The following is a 19,811-nucleotide window of genomic DNA, read 5'->3' on the forward strand; positions in this document are numbered from 1 at the left end:
TCTCGTTGCTAGGATTGCTGGTGCACTCACTTTTACTGTTGATAACCCTTTGGGATGAAATTCTTCAATAAGATTTGGATATAATACGTTTTCTTTAACTGGGAACTTAAAGTGAGGAAAACATTAAAATTTATAAGAGCCGAGAGAGCAGAAACTGTGTCTGTCACATGCATTCACACGAATGAGATGTGAGAAGACCGGGGGGTTGCTGAAAATGATTGAGAGGAGGGCGGACTTGAAAAACATCTCAAGGCCAAAGTCTCGTCTTGTTGCATCGCAGGATTTTTTTTTATATAATAAGAGAGAAAAAAAAACTTGTTTGTTTGGTACATTAGTAGACTTTAATATGAATATTACAGGTACTGCCACAGGAGATACAACACTCGTCCTTGTGCACTGGCAGCACAACACTGCATGGCTAATTTGTATGCATAAATAGAAAGAAAGAAAAAAAAAAAACTCAAAAGAATTAATTTTTCCTCATCTGCATATTTTTCTTTTGGCACACAAAAGTTGACAAGTCACGAATCCAAGAAGATGTTTATTTTGTACACCACATGAATTAAGTTATACAGGATAAGAAACAAGTGACATCCCAATTGATAAAATTAGCAGTTCATGTTCTGTTAGCAATGCCCAGAGTACACAGTTTGTGCACAATTAACTTCAAATAAAGCATCATCAATACATCAATAGTATTTGTACTTCTACTTTTACAAAGGAGTGTGTTTCAAGACTGTTCAATTAATTTAGCAGTGCATTTGACGATTTTTTTCAGACTTTTTCATTCTGGCTAACTACAGCAGGCTTGAGATGAACCAACCAGCACAATACCAGAAGAAGGAGCCCAAAAAAATTAAAAAACGTAATCGGAAGTCACAGATTGGTCATCAGGGAGAAAAGCTTTATGTTTCAAATATGCAATCCAGTAGCTGATTACCATAAAATACTGAAGCACTGTAAATAAAGTCACAGAAAACAAAATGCGCCTCTTTTTGATTTGTAGACTACAGCAAATATGCTAAACACTGCACGATACCCAATGTCAGTATTAATAGGAACGAATGGCAGGTGGAATGGCGGCACATTGTTCTTCTTGTAGAGTGGTATCAATCACAGGTCTGTAGTCTAATGTCACCTGCAAAAATATATATTTTTTTTATTAGATATACATACTTTTAGTTCCCATTAAAATATTTTATGAAGTTTCTTGCAGAACAGTGTGAACGCACAAAAATACATTATATACATATATATATATGGTTGAAATAGTTTACTATCAAATAATGCAAAGAGTACGCAACACGTTTTTTGCCCTCATTCTGGGCTCATCAGGCGTACACACTCACTGCACTCCCTTACAGGAATCGAACCTCGGACGTCAGCGCTAGAGGCGAAGCCCCTAACGTTGCGCCACGGCGTGTGGTTTGTTTATTTGACAGCATGTAGATCAGGGTAATCACATTCACGGCATTCGTAGTCTGTGTCACAATCTGATTGTATGGGTGGTTACCTACCAGGTAACGCTTGTGGACGGTCAGCAAGTCAGCTAACATCCGCCACGATGCCCTCAGTTGTGAGAAGCAGATCATAGAATGGTTGAAATAGTATATACATACACATACACATACATATTATATATATATATATATATATAATATGTATGTGTATATATATATATATATATATATATATATATATATATATATATATATATATACACACACACACACACACACACACTGCCCACTGCTTTCAGCCCTCACTTGGGCTTCATCTTCCCCATCGGGAGGGAGCAGTGCTTCTGTGAGCTTTTGTGGCTCTCTTTTCTTCGAGCGTAGCTTCTAGCTGTGTGTGTGCGCGTGCCACTGTGCGCCTTTGCACTGCTGTGCCGGATTTGGGCCACAATAATTAAAGGGGCTTCTGCCAGCAGACAGCCAAGAATCCCATCTGGGATGCCAATGTGAAGCCCGGGTGCGAACAGTCGCCCTATCCCCGACATAGACAGGCAGAGAGACGTGTTTTGCACCCAGCACATGGTTTATTTACAGTTTCACAGACAGTGCACAAATCACCATACAGTTCCTTCTTGCCGCCAGTCTATCGGCCTCCACTCCCCCTCAGGCTTTGTCCTACTCCACCGGACTGCGGCCATTGAGTGGTGGTGACTGGCTCCCTTTATAGAGTGCCCGGAAGGACTCCAGGTGTCCAGTGAGCTTCTTCTGCCCACACACACACATATTATATATATATATATATATATATATATATATATATATATATATATATATGCGCTCACCCACAAATACACGCAATCTTAAATGACAAGCAAACATCTGTGCCAAATTTGCAAGTACATATCCTGGGTCATTTTTAACATACTGGTATTCAACAGAATATACACTTGCTGATTAAACACCAGCATACCAATCTGCATCTGTCAGATTTTAAAGTTAGGTCCTTGCAGAATTAAAGCAGGTGGCTAAATAAATACAGTGGCATGCAAATGTTTGGGTCCACTTGCTTAAAATGTCTGTCACAGTAAATAGTTATATGAGCAGAAGATGAACTGATCACCAAAAGGCATAAAGATAAAGATGAAACATTTCTTTAATATTTTAAGCAAGATTATGTTTTTATGTCCATCATTCACAGGTACAAAACATCCAAAAGTGAAAAGGGCCTGAAGAATACATTGGGGCACCTGACATGGTCAGTACTTAGTAACAGCCCCTTTTTTAAGTATGACAACTTGTAATGTTTCGCACATTCATCCTTGCAAAAGGCTCCAAAGAATTATTATTATTCTAACTAGTCATTTAGCCCGTTACAATAACGGGCGCTAGAATAGTAGTGCATAAACATTAGTAGGAACAGTCTATATTAAATGACAAGGGACTTTGACCTCATTCTTTTTGTTGGTCGTATTTTTCTTTCTTTCTGCCTTTCTTTTGTTGATGTTTACTTGCTGAGCTGACCGTTCTTTGTGGGCTGCCGCCGTGTATTGTGTGTCTTCAATTTTCTGTGACAGTAATACTGTCTTGTACGGCTCTATTCAATAAGGGCGCACACAAAAAGGCGAGCTTCAAAAGGGCGACCTCAATTGAGCGCGGCGAATAAAGGCGTTCGTAGATAATTTAGTTCAAATGGCTCTGGAATATATGAAGAGCAACAAAGGAGCAGATCTTTATTTACGCGCACCTTTATTTGCTGCGCCCAATTGAGGTCGCCCTTTTGAGGCTCGCCTTTTTGTGCGCACCGTTATTGAAGGATGCCCGTGCGCACCCTTATTGAAGGATACCGTCTTGTACGTCCGCTGGCTTGTACGTCCGTAATATACCTTTAATTTTCTCTGGCGGTAATACAGGCGTGCGCGTCGGTAATATGCCTTTAATCTCCTCTGACAGTAATACTGGCTTGTATGTGGCTGTAATATGCGTCACTGTATTGTGTGCCTTTAAATTTCCTCTCGCAGTAATACTGGTTTGTATTTCCGTAAAACGCCTCTAACTTTCTCTGACAGTAATATCGCGAGTCGCACCGTGCCCCGCGCATGCGCACTTCACCAGAAGACACCCACACACGGACACCTGGACGCACACAGGGATTTTATATATATAGATTCTGCAAGATTCCTGGGCCATCTTGCCTGCATGGCTCTTTTGAGATCTGTCCACAGATTTTCAATGATGTTTAGGTTGGGGGACTGTGAGGGCCATGGCAAAACAGTCATCCTGCACCTCTTAACCCTTTCAGGGCGGATGTCGACGTTTTGTCAGCAGGAGGGGTTGAGAGCAGTAAGCAACTGCAAACGGTGACAAAACCCGCCATTACGTTTTAGTTCAACTCTCTTTGCCAGGAGGAAAGTTAGTTTTGTTGGTTTGACTGAGATTCCCTGCGCTTGCGGGAGTAGTGAAGAGCAAACGACAAAAACGGCATTGACATCTGGCGAGGGATCGAAGAGAATGCGCAAAGCAAACTACTCCGTGGATGACGTTTTGCATTTTATCACTGAATTGGACTGCTGACCTGTCCGACTCCAATTCTGATACAAGTGATCTGGAGAGCGAGATCGAAAACGAAAGTGCGGTACCGGCATCAGCTGATCGATCTCCAGCCAATCGTGGTGCTGAAGACATTTGGGCAGAGGGCGTCGCACTGTGACCATCCTCGCTGCCCCCCAGCCATTCCTGCCAGCCGTCATGCCGCCTGTGAACATCTCGAGCCACAAGAGACTGAACTGGTGGTCACAGCACATCCAGCCACTGATCTTTTAGGTTGATTTGTGTGTGAGCCCCTTGCTTTGGGTGCTTTTCAGCCCTCAAAGAGTTAAGGTATTCCATTGTAGATTTTAACGTGTGATTCGCATCATTATCTTGCTGTAGGACCCATACTCTTTTAAACCAACATTTTTACAGCTGGAGTGATGTTTGCTTCCAGAATTTGCTGTTATGTATTCTTCCACTCTACCAATGACATGTTCCCTGTGCCACTTGCTGCAACACAAGCCTAAAGCTTGTTCGATTCCCCTACCCCCCCCCCCCCCCCCGTGCTTAACAGCTGGGAGACATGTTCTGTTCCTGGAACTTGGCACTCTTTTCTCTCCAAACATACACAATGTGCACATTGTGGCCACACAAAATCTATTTTGACTTCATCAATCCACGCAACTTGTTTTGAAAATACATCAAGCTTGTTTAGATATTCATTTGCAAACTTCAAGTGCTAAATTTTGTGGCAAGGATGTAGGAATGGTTTTCTTCTGCTGACCGAACCATGAAGGTCATATTTGTTCCGGTGTTGCTGCATAGTAAAATAGTGCGCCACCACTCCAGACCTTCCTGAAGGTCTTTTGTAGTCAAACAGGGCTTTGTGGTTTTTTTTTTTTTTTTTTTTAATTTGCATTTTTAGCAATCCAATCAGCAGTTCTTTCAGATAGTTTTCTTGGTCTTCCAGCCCACAAGCTGACCTCCACCGTTCCTGTTAACCGCCATTTCTTAATAACATTACAAACTGAGGAAGCAGTTACCGTATATATTCGCATATAAGTCGGGTCTTGAAACCTGAAAAAATCGATCATAAAATCAGACCCCGACTTATATGCCCGTTCAAAAATACGATATTTAATTTTTTTTTTCTTTTACATCTTCCTTCCTCCTCCAATCTCGCACCAGTTTCTCAGACACATCCAATTTTGTTGCAGCAGCGCAGTTACCAATTTCTTTGGCCACATCAATGACTTTTCATTTAAAACCAGCTTCATATTTTCTTCTGATCGAACACTCCATCGTAGATAAGGGATGTTCTCACGATAAAGGTGTATGAGGGGGTGAGATACAAAAAAAAAAAAAAAAAAAAAAACACAAAACAGCGCAAACGTCACTTCGGAATAGTTTGGGTATTACCGTGTGGTCACGTAGGCACAATACTTAAGAAAAAAAAAAAAGGCCGTATGCTCCATGGCTACTCTCTCAGGTGGGCGTTAGCATATCAAAATCTCTTGGACCAATAGCTTGAGTTTTCCACATTCGACTTTATACGACCGACATTATAGAATACCGGAAATTATATGGTAAAATCAAGTCCCGACTTATCCGTGGGAGAACTTAAACGCGAGTATATACGATACCTGAAAACGCTTTGCTATCTTCTTGTAGCCTTCTCCTACTCTGTGAGCATCAGTTATTTTATTTTTTTAATGGCTAGGCTGTTATTTAGAGGAGCCCATGGCTGCTGATTGTTCAGTCAAGGTCTGAATGGTCAGGGAATTTATAGAGCTTTGCAATTTGCATCACCTGGGCTTTCCTAACGATGACTGTGACCAAGCCAGAGCCCTAAGAAGCCAATTAAGGGATGAGACCTTAGGAAAAGTTAATTTGAGACCTCATATATCTTGGGGTGCCCAAATGTTTGCATGGTGCTCCATTCCTTTGTTCACTGTACAATTGTACAAAACAAAAACAATATACAGTGGAACCTCGAGATACGAGTTTAATTCATTCCAGCACTGAGCTCGTATAGCGAATTTCTCGTATCTAGAACAAACTTCCCCATTGAAAATAATGGAAATCCAGTTAATCCGTTCCGCACCCCAAAAATATTAACATAAAAATCAATTTTCCTAACAAATAACACTGATAAATAATATATACTGTAGTCTACCTTTAATAAATAACACTGGTAAATAATTTTAACTGATTATTAAAAGAATCAAAACAGGTGTCCAAAGTGCAGTAGAGCATTCAATAAATCTTTAAATAAATAATCCTTAAAACAGTTGTGAAGTGGAGGTTTAAAATACACAAGAATAACAATCCTTTAACACGAGGTTAAAACGTCAACAGGAAGCAGTCTTTAAAAAACGGACGACAATCCCTGGTGCTTCTTCTTTGTTAGCGTCAGCGTCTCACCTGCTTCTCCCATGCGGGCTCTGCAACAGGCGAGACACTCTTAATGCAGCTGACCTTCTCTACACCGTCCTGCTTCAGCTGTTTGGCTCGCCTGTTCAGCTACACGCGAGCCTGCACTCGCTCGCTCTCCTGCACCGACTTTCTCCTACTACTGCTGCTGCTGCTTCCTGCCTGCCTCCTCCTCCTCCTCCTCCTGCAACCTCCGTTCTCTCTCCTCTCTTTTCTTTTACTTCTTCTCCCCCTTAACCGGCTCACGCTTCTCTATATATGCGGGGAGGACATGGCAGCTGCAGCCCATCAGCCACAGGAACAATCATGGATGTGGGCAGTTTCCCACCTGTGCACTTAGGTGAGAAACGCCCACACTGCAGATCTCCCTGCGGCTCGCTACAGCTACCACGCCCCCTCGCTAAGCCGCGAGCTATACCCACAGCCTGGCTCGTTACGCGAGCCAATGCTCGTATTTAGATCTGAATTTTTCGCTCATACTTTCCTCGTATCTTGAATTTCTCGTATACAGAGCTGTTCGTATCTCGAGGTTCCACTGTACTAATCTTGAATAAAAAGCTGAAAACAAATGTGTCATCTTTAACTTTATGCTTTTTGGCGATCAGTTCATTTTCTGCTCAATCAACTATTCACAGTAACAGACACTTTAAAAAGGGTACCCAAACTTTTCCATGCCACAGTAAGAACTTGAACTATCTTAATAGTAGGAACTGATTGATACAAAAACATAAGAAGACCCAGTTTCTAACTAGGACTGAGATAGGGACATGTGTTAAAATGGAAATTAAATGTGCAGAGCTATTACATGAAACTTGTATTTTTGGCTTTTAAGCAGTCCAGCTTATGCCAGGAAAAAAATACAAAAAAAAAAAAACCAAAATACACAATTAAAGCTACTTCTGGTGTCAATACAATCTTCAGTTAAATAATGCTACTAGTGTTGAACACCAAATCAGAACCAAATAGCTTCCTGATTCAAAGTCAGATTGGTTCTCACATGAGAATTCTCAGTTATGGCTTGAGGTAAGGGTACTCACTTCTTTATTTTATTAAAAACTAGCGGCAGCACCGAGTGTTGCCCAGATAAGTCATTTTACGCTGTGGTCCTTTTGTCTGCTAGTCTGGTTTGTGAAATGCATAACATGTGCTGCTGCAGAAAGGCAGACAATATTATCGTCTTTTGTATTATGCAACTATTACTAGTCTGTACAAAGTATGAAAGATAAATCTTATTGTACTGTACACACACGATATGAAAACTTGACTTTATTTTTTCCCCCCAGGATTCATAAAGAAAATTAAAAAAAAGGCGCCACACCACACACACACATAATTATGCTATCTTAATAATTCACAAATGCTCGTCTTGTTACAGCAACCATTACTAAGGTTTCTTACCTTGCCTTTGGAATCCACATAAGAGAGCGTATGCTTTCTCCAGTGTTCATTAAATGGTCGTTTTTGCTGTCCTTGGAGGGGTTTCGAATAATCATATTCATCTGTTCTTACCTAAAAAACAATTTTAGGATGTTGTGTACATTACATCAGTAGTTATTAAAGGGTTCAATTCCCATTTTTAAAACTATGCATGAGTACATATTTTGCAAAACTCAAATCATAATCACACCTAATTCACCTAATAACACCTAATACAGATTACAAATTACAAATTCCTTTACAAACTAAAATTCTGCTACTTAAAATGTAAAAAAACTGTAGTATGAAATACAGAATGAAATATTTTATTTGATCAAAACTGCAATTTTGGTGGCATTAAAGCACAGCGGAAAGCATTCCTACCCCATAGCTCCCACAAACTGTATCTGAATCTTGGCCAAGTCATTATTTATGTCAAGGTTGCATTTTCATCTTATGTCTGTGTGGAGTTTTCTCTGGTTAGTGTCTCCCAACATGCCAACACTGTGTATGTCAGGTCAATAAGTGTACTGGCATGTTTTCTAGGACTGTATGCACCCTGTGCTGCTGGGATAGGATCACACCCTTTGCAAGCCTGAAGTGGATTAAGGGGCTTTGAAAATGAACAGAAGGATACAAGATGCTCAGATTCAAACTAAACAAGGTATCTAGCAGTGAATTAGTGTGTCAACATATAATACAGAGATACCTTTTCACTTATATGGGCAATTTACCGTACCATTTCCTAAGCCCACTTAATCCTGAGCAGGGTCACAGGGCGGCTAGAGCCTGTCTCAGTAGGTATAGGCCACAAGGCAGGAACAAACCCCTGGACAGGGGGCCAGTCCATCACAGGAGAACACACTCACACACACACAAGCATACCACACGCCCACTAGTTCCAATTTAGTGTTGCCAGCCCACCTAACCTGCCTGTCTTTAGACTGTAAGGAATAAACCAAACAACCCATTAATGTGCCCAATAACTGCCTAAACTAATACTCTGGCAAATTTAAAATTTGTCTTAGAGTCGTTTTCAGCTCATTGAATCTCTAGCGAGAGAATCAAGTAAAACCACTCAGATTAATTCACTATTAACGCCCAGCAGTTTTTGTACAATCCAATCTAATACACCTAGCTTTTTTTTTTTCTTCTTCTTAAAATCATAATTTTCTTGTAGTAAAAAGAGGTAGCTAACAGTCAACTCTATTGCTGTTGTTCATATATATTTATCTTTATATCTAAGTCTTCTTTTATACTCTCCGAGTTGCTAACAAAATTGCTTCTGTTATCAAAGTTAAAAATACACTGCCTGGCCAAAAAAAAAGTCGCCACCTGGATTTAACTAAGCAAAAAGGTACGAGCCTTCTATTGGATAATTACTGCATGGGCGATTATCTTTCAACTGGCAACAAATTATTTAACCCCAACTGGTGCAATGAGTTGCTTCTCATTTCTTAAACAACCATGTCGAAAGACACATCTCGTGGTCGTGGAAAAGATGTTACAGTGATCCCTCGCTATATCGCGCTTCGTCTTTCGCGGCTTCACTCCATCGCGGATTTTAAATGTAAGCATATCTGAATATATATCGCAGATTTTTCACTGCTTCGCGGATGTCTGCGGTCTACAGTACGTGTGCTTCCTCAGTTGATTTGCCCATTTGAATTCAAACAAGGGACGCATTTGAATTCAAACAAGGGACGCTATTGGCGGATGGCTGAGAAGCTACCCAATCAGAGCACGCGGTTAACTTCCTGTGTGCTGCTGATTGGCTCAGCGACGGAGTGCTGCATTAACCAGGAAGTCTAATCTCACTCAATGAGTGCCCCTGCTACTGCTTCAGGAGCCGTGTCCAAGCGCCAACAGAAGATGCAAATGATTGCAGAAAAGGTAAAAGCTTTGGATATGTTGAAGGAAGGAAACAGCTACACCGCTGCAGGACACCATTACAGCATCAATGAGTCCATGATTCTTTTTATTTAAAAAGGAGGAAAAGCATATAAGATCTACGGCCGCAGTGTCCTTTAACCAGGGCGCAAAACGAGTTGCAAGTGGACGTGATAAGGCAGTTGTCTGGATGGAATCTTCTTTAGGGATTTGGATTGAAGAGTGATGGAAGAAGAACAACGGCGGTACTAAACAGTCGCCTGAAGAGGCTCCTTTAGAAGCCTTTGTTGTGCAGTAAAATTAAACTCATCGTTATCGGACAAGTCGTTGTGTCATTGTTGGTGAGTAACCATAGTTAATTATTTACGTACAGTACTTATTACATGTACATAGTTTAGTGTCACTGTACACACATTTTACTGTATACAATTTTTCTTGCATTGTACGTATTTATTGCTGGTGGCCTGTCTGTCGTAATGGCTGTAACATATGTGTTATCGGAGATGCTCGATATCTTTAAAATAATATTTAGGTTTTACTGTATGTAAACTGTGTTTACATACATAATTTCAACGAATCTTACCTAATATCTAAGAGAATACAAAGGGTTTATGCTGTGTAATTGTGCCTGAAATGTTTATAATAGTGTGGGAGAGTTTATAAGGGCTTAAAATAACCATATAAACATATGGTTTCTACTTCGCGGATTTTCTTATTTCGCGGGTGGCTCTGGAACGCAACCCCCGCGATGGAGGAGGGATTACTGTAGTCTGTTTGAGAAGGGTCAAATCATTGGCATGCATCAAGCAGAGAAAACATCTAAGGAGATTGCAGAAACTACTAAAATTGGCTTAAGAACTGTCCAACGCATTATTAAAAACTGGAAGGATAGTGGGGACCCATCGTCTTCGAGGAAGAAATGTGGCCGGAAAAAAATCCTGAATGATCGTGATTGGCGATCACTTAAACGTTTGGTGAAATCAAATCAAAGAAAAACAACAGTAGAACTCAGGTCTATGTTTAATAGTGAAAGTAAGAGCATTTCCACACGCACAATGCGAAGGGAACTCAAGGGATTGGGACCGAACAGCTGTGTAGCCGTAAGAAAACCACTAATCAGTGAGGCAAACCGCAAAAAAAGGCCTCAATTTGCTAGGGAGCATAAAGATTAGACTCTGGAGCAATGGAAGAAGGTCATGTGGTCTGATGAGTCCAGATTTACCCTGTTCCAGAGTGATGGGCGCATCAGGGTAAGAATAGAGGCAGATGAAGTGATGCACCCATCATGCCTAGTGCCTACTGTAGACTGTGATCTTGGTGAAAAATTAATACAACACTGGATGGAACTAAATCTTGTGACATTGCAGAAGCTTATTGAAACAATGCCACAGTGAATGCGTGCCGTAATCAAAGCTAAAGGTGGTCAAACGAAATATTGACCTTGTGTGACCTTTTTTTTTTGGTGGCGACTTTTTTTTTGGCCAGGCAGTGTATAAATCAATAATAATAATAAAACATTTGATAGAAAAAAGGCTCTGGATAAAGAAATTTCTAGTGATTGTCTCCTTTGTTCTTTTTCCATATCTGTGCAAGTTGCTTTGGGAAGCAGTTAAGTTTTTCAGTCAGCAAATTGCAGCACTAGTAAATAAATGTGCTAATATCGCTGTTGAGATGCAATGCAGAAAAAAAAAAATTGCCTATTTCCCTGTGATGGAAAGGTGCCCTGTCCAACACTAGTTTCTATTGTGCACTCAATATTGTCAGAATCTGCTCTGTCCACCATGACCCTAAACTGGATTGTCAGGTTTGATAATGCTATGGTAATGTATATGCTTTGTGTAGGTCATGTTCAGTAGTGTTCTACAGTCAGAGTCCTATCTATAGTGATAAGCATTTGGTTATTTAAACATACTTAGAAGCTGATGAATGAGGATGAAGAAAAAAAAAAAGTGTGTGCTATGTATCTGTTAAACTGAAAATGTCCACCTCTGAACAAGAAGACAGTATCAGATTTTGGCAATGTTCTGGTACATGAGAAAAACAGATGCAATCTCTTAAATATACTTGATGGAATGAATACTGAAAAAACTGTTAATGCTGCAAATAAAAAAAATATCTAGCGTTAGCCAGTAGAATCCAAACCTACTTTAAAGTCTTCCCTTGCGTGTGCTCCACGGCTCTCCTTTCGGGCTTCAGCACCATAGATTGTTTGCAATGCACACAGCATCAAATTCTGCAGTTCAAGTGTTTCAATAAGGTCAGTGTTCCACACAATGCCTGAAGCAAAGTTATAAGAAAACAAAGTCATTACACATGATATGTTGCAAACAGTCTTCATCAAAAGAACTGAATTACACTAGAGTCAATCAGTCTATACTGGATTAGTTTATTTCTAGGGAGGAGACAGTAGCACAAAACCAGCCATAGGCCTCCTACATTGCTTACAGTATTTTAACTGCAACACTGTGGAAGGTAGACACACATTCATACGTGTCCTAAAATAGGCCAATTCAAAGCTGGAAATCAAACTTCTAGCAAGGCTTCTGAACTGGACAGTAAACTCAAATAAGCATGTAATTATATGTTTAACTCTATAAAGGCAGCACCTCAGTAAAGACTGCTGTCACTGCCCTGCTCCACTGACAGACTGAGGAGATCGTTCCTCCCCCACACTATGCGACTCTTCAATTCCACCTGGGGGGTAAACATTAACATTATACAAAGTTATTGTCTGTTATACCTGCAATTTTATCACTCTTTAACTTATTGTTTTTTATCAGTATGCTGCTGCTGGAGTATGTGAATTTCCCCTTGGGATTGATAAAGTATCTATCCAAGAATCAAACCAGACTGCAATAGCTATAAGGCGGTATATCCCTATTATCAAGCTTTCCAGCAAAATAATGGCATGCACATTATTATTTGATATCCCTCGACTTATTGGAGCCCAAAAATCTTAGTACAATACATGAACAAAACCTACAGACTGATGTTCAGTATAACATACTGTATTTGTCACTGTCTCATTCTTTATTATTTTGTAAATGTGCAAACATATTTTACAGATGTATTTCTATTTAATGTGTTCATTTAAACATATAAAAGGCATATTAGAAAATAGAAGGAAAGACAAGTCGGTCCAAGTACAGCACGTTAAATACTGTACAAATAACCATAATAATTATGACAACAGGATGTTGTAATGAGATAACCAAAAAGTAATATTCACCAATTAAATACATGGTTCACAGTCACTGCCTCAAAACTGAGGAACTGTAAAATGCTGCTGCAGTAGTTTATTTAAGTAATTATTAATTTATTAAAAGAGGGACAAAAAGTGTCAATCATAATTTTATTTAAATTATAATTTGATAAAGTATTATTTAAAACAATCACACCAACCAATTTCCTAAAAAGTAACAGGACTATCATTCCTGATGAACACAATCATGTAATTTCTAAGGTAATCTAATCTTAGAATTAGATCTAATGCCACTACAAATTTAAATAAAATCAATATTTTTGGGAAAAAAAAAAATGTATGTGCAAATGTAATGGTTGGCATGATTAAGCAGTAGCTTACCTCTGTCAAATGTCTTTATATCATCCATTGAATTGTATATTGCACTGATCTTGTCACACCCTTCTTTCAGTACTGACCCTGTTCGGAAAACAGCAGCATTGCTCTGCATGGTCTGTGTTGTGGGAAAAAATGGAGAACATTGAGGTTATGGAACATGTAAAAAATAATCACCGTACTAAACAGTGGAGCAGCTCCAGTATACGTGTACTTTTTGTTTTAAATATAAATACAGCAGATAAGTGATATAGTATACTAATACAGTAATCCCTCCTCCATCGCGGGGGTTGCGTTCCAGAGCCACCCGCGAAATAAGAAAATCCGCGAAGTAGAAACCATATGTTTATATGGTTATTTTTATATTGTCATGCTTGGGTCACAGATTTGCGCAGAAACACAGGAGATTGTAGAGAGACAGGAACGTTATTCAAACACTGCAAACAAACATTTGTCTCTTTTTCAAAAGTTTAAACTGTGCTCCATGACAAGACAGAGATGACAGTTCAGTCTCACAATTAAAAGAATGCAAACATATCTTCCTCTTCAAAGGAGCAAACAAATCAATAGGGCTGTTTGCTTTTAAGTATGCGAAGCACCGCGGCACAAAGCTGTTGAAGGCAGCAGCTCACACCCCCTCCATCAGGAGCAGAGAGAGAGACAGATAAAAAAAATCAATACGTGCCCTTCGTGCTTTTAAGTATGTGAAGCACCGTGCTGCATGTCGCTTCACGAAGCAGCTGCACAGAAGGTAGCCAACGTGAAGATAATCTTTCAGCATTTTTAGACGAGCGTCCGTATCGTCTAGGTGTGCGAACAGCCCCCCTGCTCAATCCCCCTACGTCAGGATCAGAAAAAGTCAGCGCGAGAGAGAGAGAGAGAGAGAGAGAGAGAGAGAGAGAAAAGTAAGCTGGGTAGCTTCTCAGCCATCTGCCAATAGCGTCCCTTGTATGAAATCAACTGGGTAAACCAACTGAGGAAGCATGTACCAGAAATTAAAAGACCCATTGTCCGCAGAAATCCGTGAACCAGCAAAAAATCCGCGATATATATTTAAATATGCTTACATATAAAATCCGCGATGGAGTGAAGCCGCGAAAGGCGAAGCGCGATATAGCGAGGGATCACTGTAATACTTAAAAGTAAAGAGAGCAAGACACACAGCCGCAGGATCCATATTACTAACCGAAGGTTGTAAACCGGATGTACGGACTACGGGCACACGGTCACGGACGCATCGAAGCGCACGCGCACTGCGACTCAGCGCCCCAGAGTCAAACCCAGCATCGAAGCGCACACACACACTGCGACTCAGCGCCCCAGAGTTCAGTAGGTAGCGCCCAAGCAACACAACACAACCTGTAAACTAAACGTTACGTCACAATACACCTTTACTAAGATCATCTTCCAGAGTACACGTTACACAGCTCCCCAAGTTACGTCACAATACAACCGCTGCCCGAGAGGAAGACGAGACAGGCTATAAGTAATAAACTTTAACAGGTCCTTTACTAAGATCATTTTCCAGAGTACACGTTACACAGCTCCCCAATACCCATAATTCCGTATTACTACGGAATCCCCAAAGGTCCAGACTACAATATCCATCCATCCATTGTCTCCTGCTTATCCGAGGTCGGGTCGCGGGGGCAGCAGCTTGAGCAGAGATGCCCAGACTTCCCTCTCCCCGGCCACTTCTTCTAGCTCTTCCGGGAGAATCCCAAGGCGTTCCCAGGCCAGTCGAGATACATAGTCCCTCCAGCGTGTCCTGGGTCTTCCCCGGGGCCTCCTCCCGGTTAGACGTGCCCGGAACACCTCACCAGGGAGGCGTCCAGGAGGCATCCTGATCAGATGCCCGAGCCACCTCATCTGACTCCTCTTGATGCGGAGGAGCAGCGGCTCTACTCTGAGCCCCTCCCGGATGACTGAGCTTCTCACCCTATCTTTAAGGGAGAGCCCAGACACCCTGCGGAGGAAACTCATTTCAGCCGCTTGTATTCGCGATCTCGTTCTTTCAGTCACTACCCATAGCTCATGACCATAGGTGAGGGTAGGAACATAGATCGACTGGTAAATTGAGAGCTTTGCCTTGTGGCTCAGCTCCTTTTTCACCACGACAGACCGATGCAGCGCCCGCATTACTGCGGATGCCGCACCGATCCGCCTGTCGATCTCACGCTCCATTCTTCCCTCACTCGTGAACAAGACCCCGAGATACTTGAACTCCTCCACTTGGGGCAGGATCTCGCTACCAACCCTGAGAGGGCACTCCACCTTTTTCCGGCTGAGGACCATGGTCTCGGATTTGGAGGTGCTAATTCTCATCCCAGCCGCTTCACACTCGGCTGCGAACTGATCCAGAGAGAGCTGAAGATCACGGCCTGATGAAGCAAACAGGACAACATCATCTGCAAAAAGCAGTGACCCAATCCTGAGCCCACCAAACCGGACCCCCTCAACGCCCTGGCTGCACCTAGAAATTCTGTCCATAAAAGTTATGAACAGAATCGGTGACAAAGGGCAGCCCTGGCGGAGTCCAACTCTCACTGGAAACGGGTTCGATTTACTGCCGGCAATGCGGACCAAGCTCTGGCACCGATCGTACAGGGACCGAACAGCCCTTATCAGGGGGTTCGGTACCCCATACTCTCGGAGTACCCCCCACAGGATTCCCAGAGGGACACGGTCGAATGCCTTTTCCAAGTCCACAAAACACATGTAGACTGGTTGGGCAAACTCCCATGCACCCTCCAGGACCCTGCTAAGGGTATAGAGCTGGTCCACTGTTCCGCGACCAGGACGAAAACCACACTGTTCCTCCTGAATCCGAGGCTCGACTATCCGACGGACCCTCCTCTCCAGAACCCCTGAATAGACTTTTCCAGGGAGGCTGAGGAGTGTGATCCCTCTGTAGTTGGAACACACCCTCCGATCCCCCTTCTTAAAGAGGGGGACCACCACCCCGGTCTGCCAATCCAGAGTACAATATACTACAGCATATTCGAATCACATTACAGTAATTCAGTATTAACAGTACAGCCACAGAAAACACAAAAACGAGACCAGATGGATAAAAACAATAAACAAATGCTCCTTGAGCCCAACGATTGGAAATACAAAAACGAGCCCACAATGATAAAAACAATAAACAAAGGCTCAGTCACGGCTCCAAAAAGAAAGACCTCAACTAACAGAAATCATGAACGAAGGCGCCTACAACGCGCTTCTGAAACACCAGAAGCAAAGGAGGCACGGCTCCAAAAAGAAACAGCTCAGGTATCTTATAGGCGGGCTGACGTATCGTGTCTACTAGGAAACACAGTGAATGCGGCGTTTATCTGTATATGTGTATGTATTTAAACTTGAGGTAGTGGTGACTACTGACAGTGCCAGCAGTCAGCTACTCCACAGTGCCTGCGGTCAGCAGTTCAATTATAATTCCTAACAGCAAACGACGTCTAGCTAACAACACACCCATAGAAAAACAAAAAAGACACTGCATGGATAAAAACAATGAACGAAGGCGCCTACAACGCGCTTCTGAAACACCAGAACCAAACGAGTCATGGCTCCAAAACGAAACCGCTGTACTACAAATATATTTCTTTCATTAAATGAAAACTTTCCCAGGACGCTCCCACCCTCCATGATCGTACATATTTATTTTCGGAGTAGGGCTTATATTACGAGCATCCTGAAAAATCATGCTAGGGCTTATTTTTGGTGTAGGTCTTATTTTCGGGGAAACACTGTAGTTACCAAAAAAGTTGACCAGTGTATACACTGTTCTCTCTCTTCAGAAATCTGGAAACGCTATAAAATGTCTCCCATTAAAAAATGACCACTGTCAGAAATAATTCAGACATTAATGAAATCTGAGTAAATGCTGAAAGGGCCAGTGTAATAATTTAAATGATCAACACCAATAAATCATATCATGTATTGTGAAAAATCAGGTAAAGCAATTAACCGCTAAAGTTCTACAATGTGCTGCTGTGGCATAGTTTAATGATTACCCTTACATTTTTTGTTATGTATGTTGGTCTGAAATGATTCTGCAATGAGAATGCAAGTCAGAAAAATGAAGAACAACCAAATCAGTAAGCCAACATTCTTCACTAGCTCACCTTTTGCATCTGAAGTCTAATTTCTGATGTTCTTGTGCTGCCATTGGCAAACCTCAATTTATCCAAGTTTGCCACTGATTCCTCCCCAGCATTAGATTTAATAGAAGGAACGGGCTCACCTGCAGAAAAAAAAAAGTTTAGAATTACAAAGAAATGAGTATGTAGTTTATAGAGCCACACAAGGTTAAGAAATACAACTTAAATATTCAGAAACAAATTAACAAAATATCACCTTTTAACTTCTGTCATAACTAGGGGGCTCCGCCCCCTGCTCGCTTCGCTCGCCAACCCCTGGTGTTGGGAATGACAAAGAGCGTGATTTATGAATGAGATATAGAATAGTGTGACGGTGTAGATGATGCAAATAGAAAGCAAACAATAAAGTGTGTGGCACAGTGTAAAGGTTTATTTGAAAATTTCTTTGTACACGCCGTTTAAGTGTAAAAGGTAATTCCAGCTCAGAACTTGTAAGGTCATTTAAGATGGTTATTGTTGTGATCAGAGTCAAGTCTGTCAGAGCTTAGAAAGAGTTGTGTCTCTCCAGGAAGTAATGGAATGACTTGGGTATTAATGTTTTCCATATTAATATTTTTTGGACATAATATAGTGCGTTGTGTTAAAAGGGGCATTTGGTCTAATGAGATTGCTGTTCGAAATGTCTCTGTAACTAAGTCGTCGCAGATAAAGGCTTGAGGAATTGTAATAATCTGTGGCTGAAGTCCATCTGTATTGGTGAGTGCACCATCTCTCAGTTGTAATAAGCAATTGTTATGATCTGGTTCTGGACATCGTATCTTTTTTACTAACTGTATCTTTTGAAAGCAATGCCAATTGTCTGCGTATTTTAAGGTGCACTGAACAATAGCTGAGTGCATGGCATCTGGAAGAATAGCTAAGCACTGTCTAAAATCTCCTCCTCATAAAAGTACCTTTCCTTCAAATCGAATATTATTATTCATAAACGTTTGTAGAAGTTTATGAATGGTGTTGAGTAAGTGACTTCATGCCATTGAACATTCATCAATAAACAACATTTTTTCAAGACGGATGTCACGTGCAGTGCCACCGTTAATGTTCATAGTGGATACCGATTTGTAGGATCTAATGCAGTTGATAAAGATTTAACTTTCAGGTACATCGTTAGTTAGAAGCTTTTGTAGATATTCAGTATATGAATGTAAAGGAGGCAGTCTAATTTGACCCTTTTGACAACAACGTGTAAATGTATAACTTGTATTTCCAGTTGTTTCTTCAGGGAAGTGAACTGAATGACAATGATTGCAAATGACATTCATTAATCCGAATGAATTTTACTGGTGTATGTTTTTCTTGTGCCGTTTGAGAGGCGCGTTGTTGCATGTGTAGTATTTGGGACGTGTTGTTTTGGAGCTGTAATCGATTTGCCTGTGCTGTGTGAGAAGCCTGTTGTAGCCTTCGCTGCCATTAACGTATGTCTGAGACGGGAGGTGTTTCGTTTTGAATCCGTGCCTGTTGCGATGCAGCACTTTGATTGATAGTTTGCGTCATGTGGATCTAGGATGTAGATTTGTGCATATTTGCGTTGTTGATTTGTTTCAGGGTGCACTGTTCCAATGCGATGCAGTATTTGTGCACATATGCGAAAGCAGTATGGGCCATTGCCTTTTGGTGGCCTGATATTTACTAAAAGCAAATGAACTATTGTAGGATCTAACGCAGTTCATAAAGTTTTTACTTTTAGGTACATCGTTAGTTAGAAGCTTTAGTTGAGCTTTGCGTTTTTGGAGTCGAGACATTTTTTCTTTTAGAAATATGGATAAGTAATAAGGAGAATTGCACTCACTGTTAATACGGAGCCTTTTCTGCGGTTGAACGGTTAATAGTGCCTTATTGTAATGAGATCCACCTATGCTGCATAGCCGTCTATTTTGTTGTTTCTTTCGTTTTCGTGTGTTTGTTCCTGTTATCCTTTCCTTTTCGTTTTGTACCCGTGACCGTGTATTCATGACTTGTTTCTTTCTCAGCATGCGAAATATGGATAAGTAATAAGAAGGATCGCAGTCACTGTTAATATGTTTCTTTTTCTGCAGTTGAACGGTTAATAGTGCTTTATTGTAAGGAGATCCACCAATGCTGACACCTATGCTGTCTAGTGTGAAGGTGTTGATGTTCACTTTAGAATATGTGGCTTTGGGTGTCACTTCTTATGGATGTGTGTGTGTGGGGGGGTGGGGGGGTGTTGAGGATTGTTGTCGCGCGAGCGTCTTCTTTCTTTTTGTGTTCCTGTGTCTTGTTGAATCCCCCTCTTTGTGTGTGTCCCGTCCCTTGCTTGTAGGGTCTGTGGGGTGGTTTTGTGTTCTTTTTTTTGTGTTCCATGGGCTTGTTGAATCCCCCTCTTGGTGT

General features: G+C 41.2%; 1 protein-coding gene across 1 annotated transcript in view; it reads right to left on the bottom strand.

The window, feature by feature from the left end:
- Nucleotides 1-521: 521 nt before the first annotated feature.
- sdha (succinate dehydrogenase complex, subunit A, flavoprotein (Fp)) overlaps nt 522-19,811 on the bottom strand; it is a 38,530-nt gene continuing 19,240 nt past the window's right edge. Inside the window, exons 11-15 of the mRNA XM_028817227.2 lie at nt 17,430-17,548; nt 13,309-13,420; nt 11,872-12,002; nt 7,818-7,928; nt 522-1,138 (exon numbers count right to left, since the gene is read on the bottom strand). Of these exons, the coding sequence (XP_028673060.1) occupies nt 1,052-1,138; nt 7,818-7,928; nt 11,872-12,002; nt 13,309-13,420; nt 17,430-17,548 (560 nt within the window). The 3' untranslated portion in view covers nt 522-1,051. The remainder of the gene's footprint in view (nt 1,139-7,817; nt 7,929-11,871; nt 12,003-13,308; nt 13,421-17,429; nt 17,549-19,811) is intronic.

This window comes from Erpetoichthys calabaricus, chromosome 13 (assembly GCF_900747795.2).
Source record: "Erpetoichthys calabaricus chromosome 13, fErpCal1.3, whole genome shotgun sequence".
Classification (NCBI taxonomy): domain Eukaryota; kingdom Metazoa; phylum Chordata; class Cladistia; order Polypteriformes; family Polypteridae; genus Erpetoichthys; species Erpetoichthys calabaricus.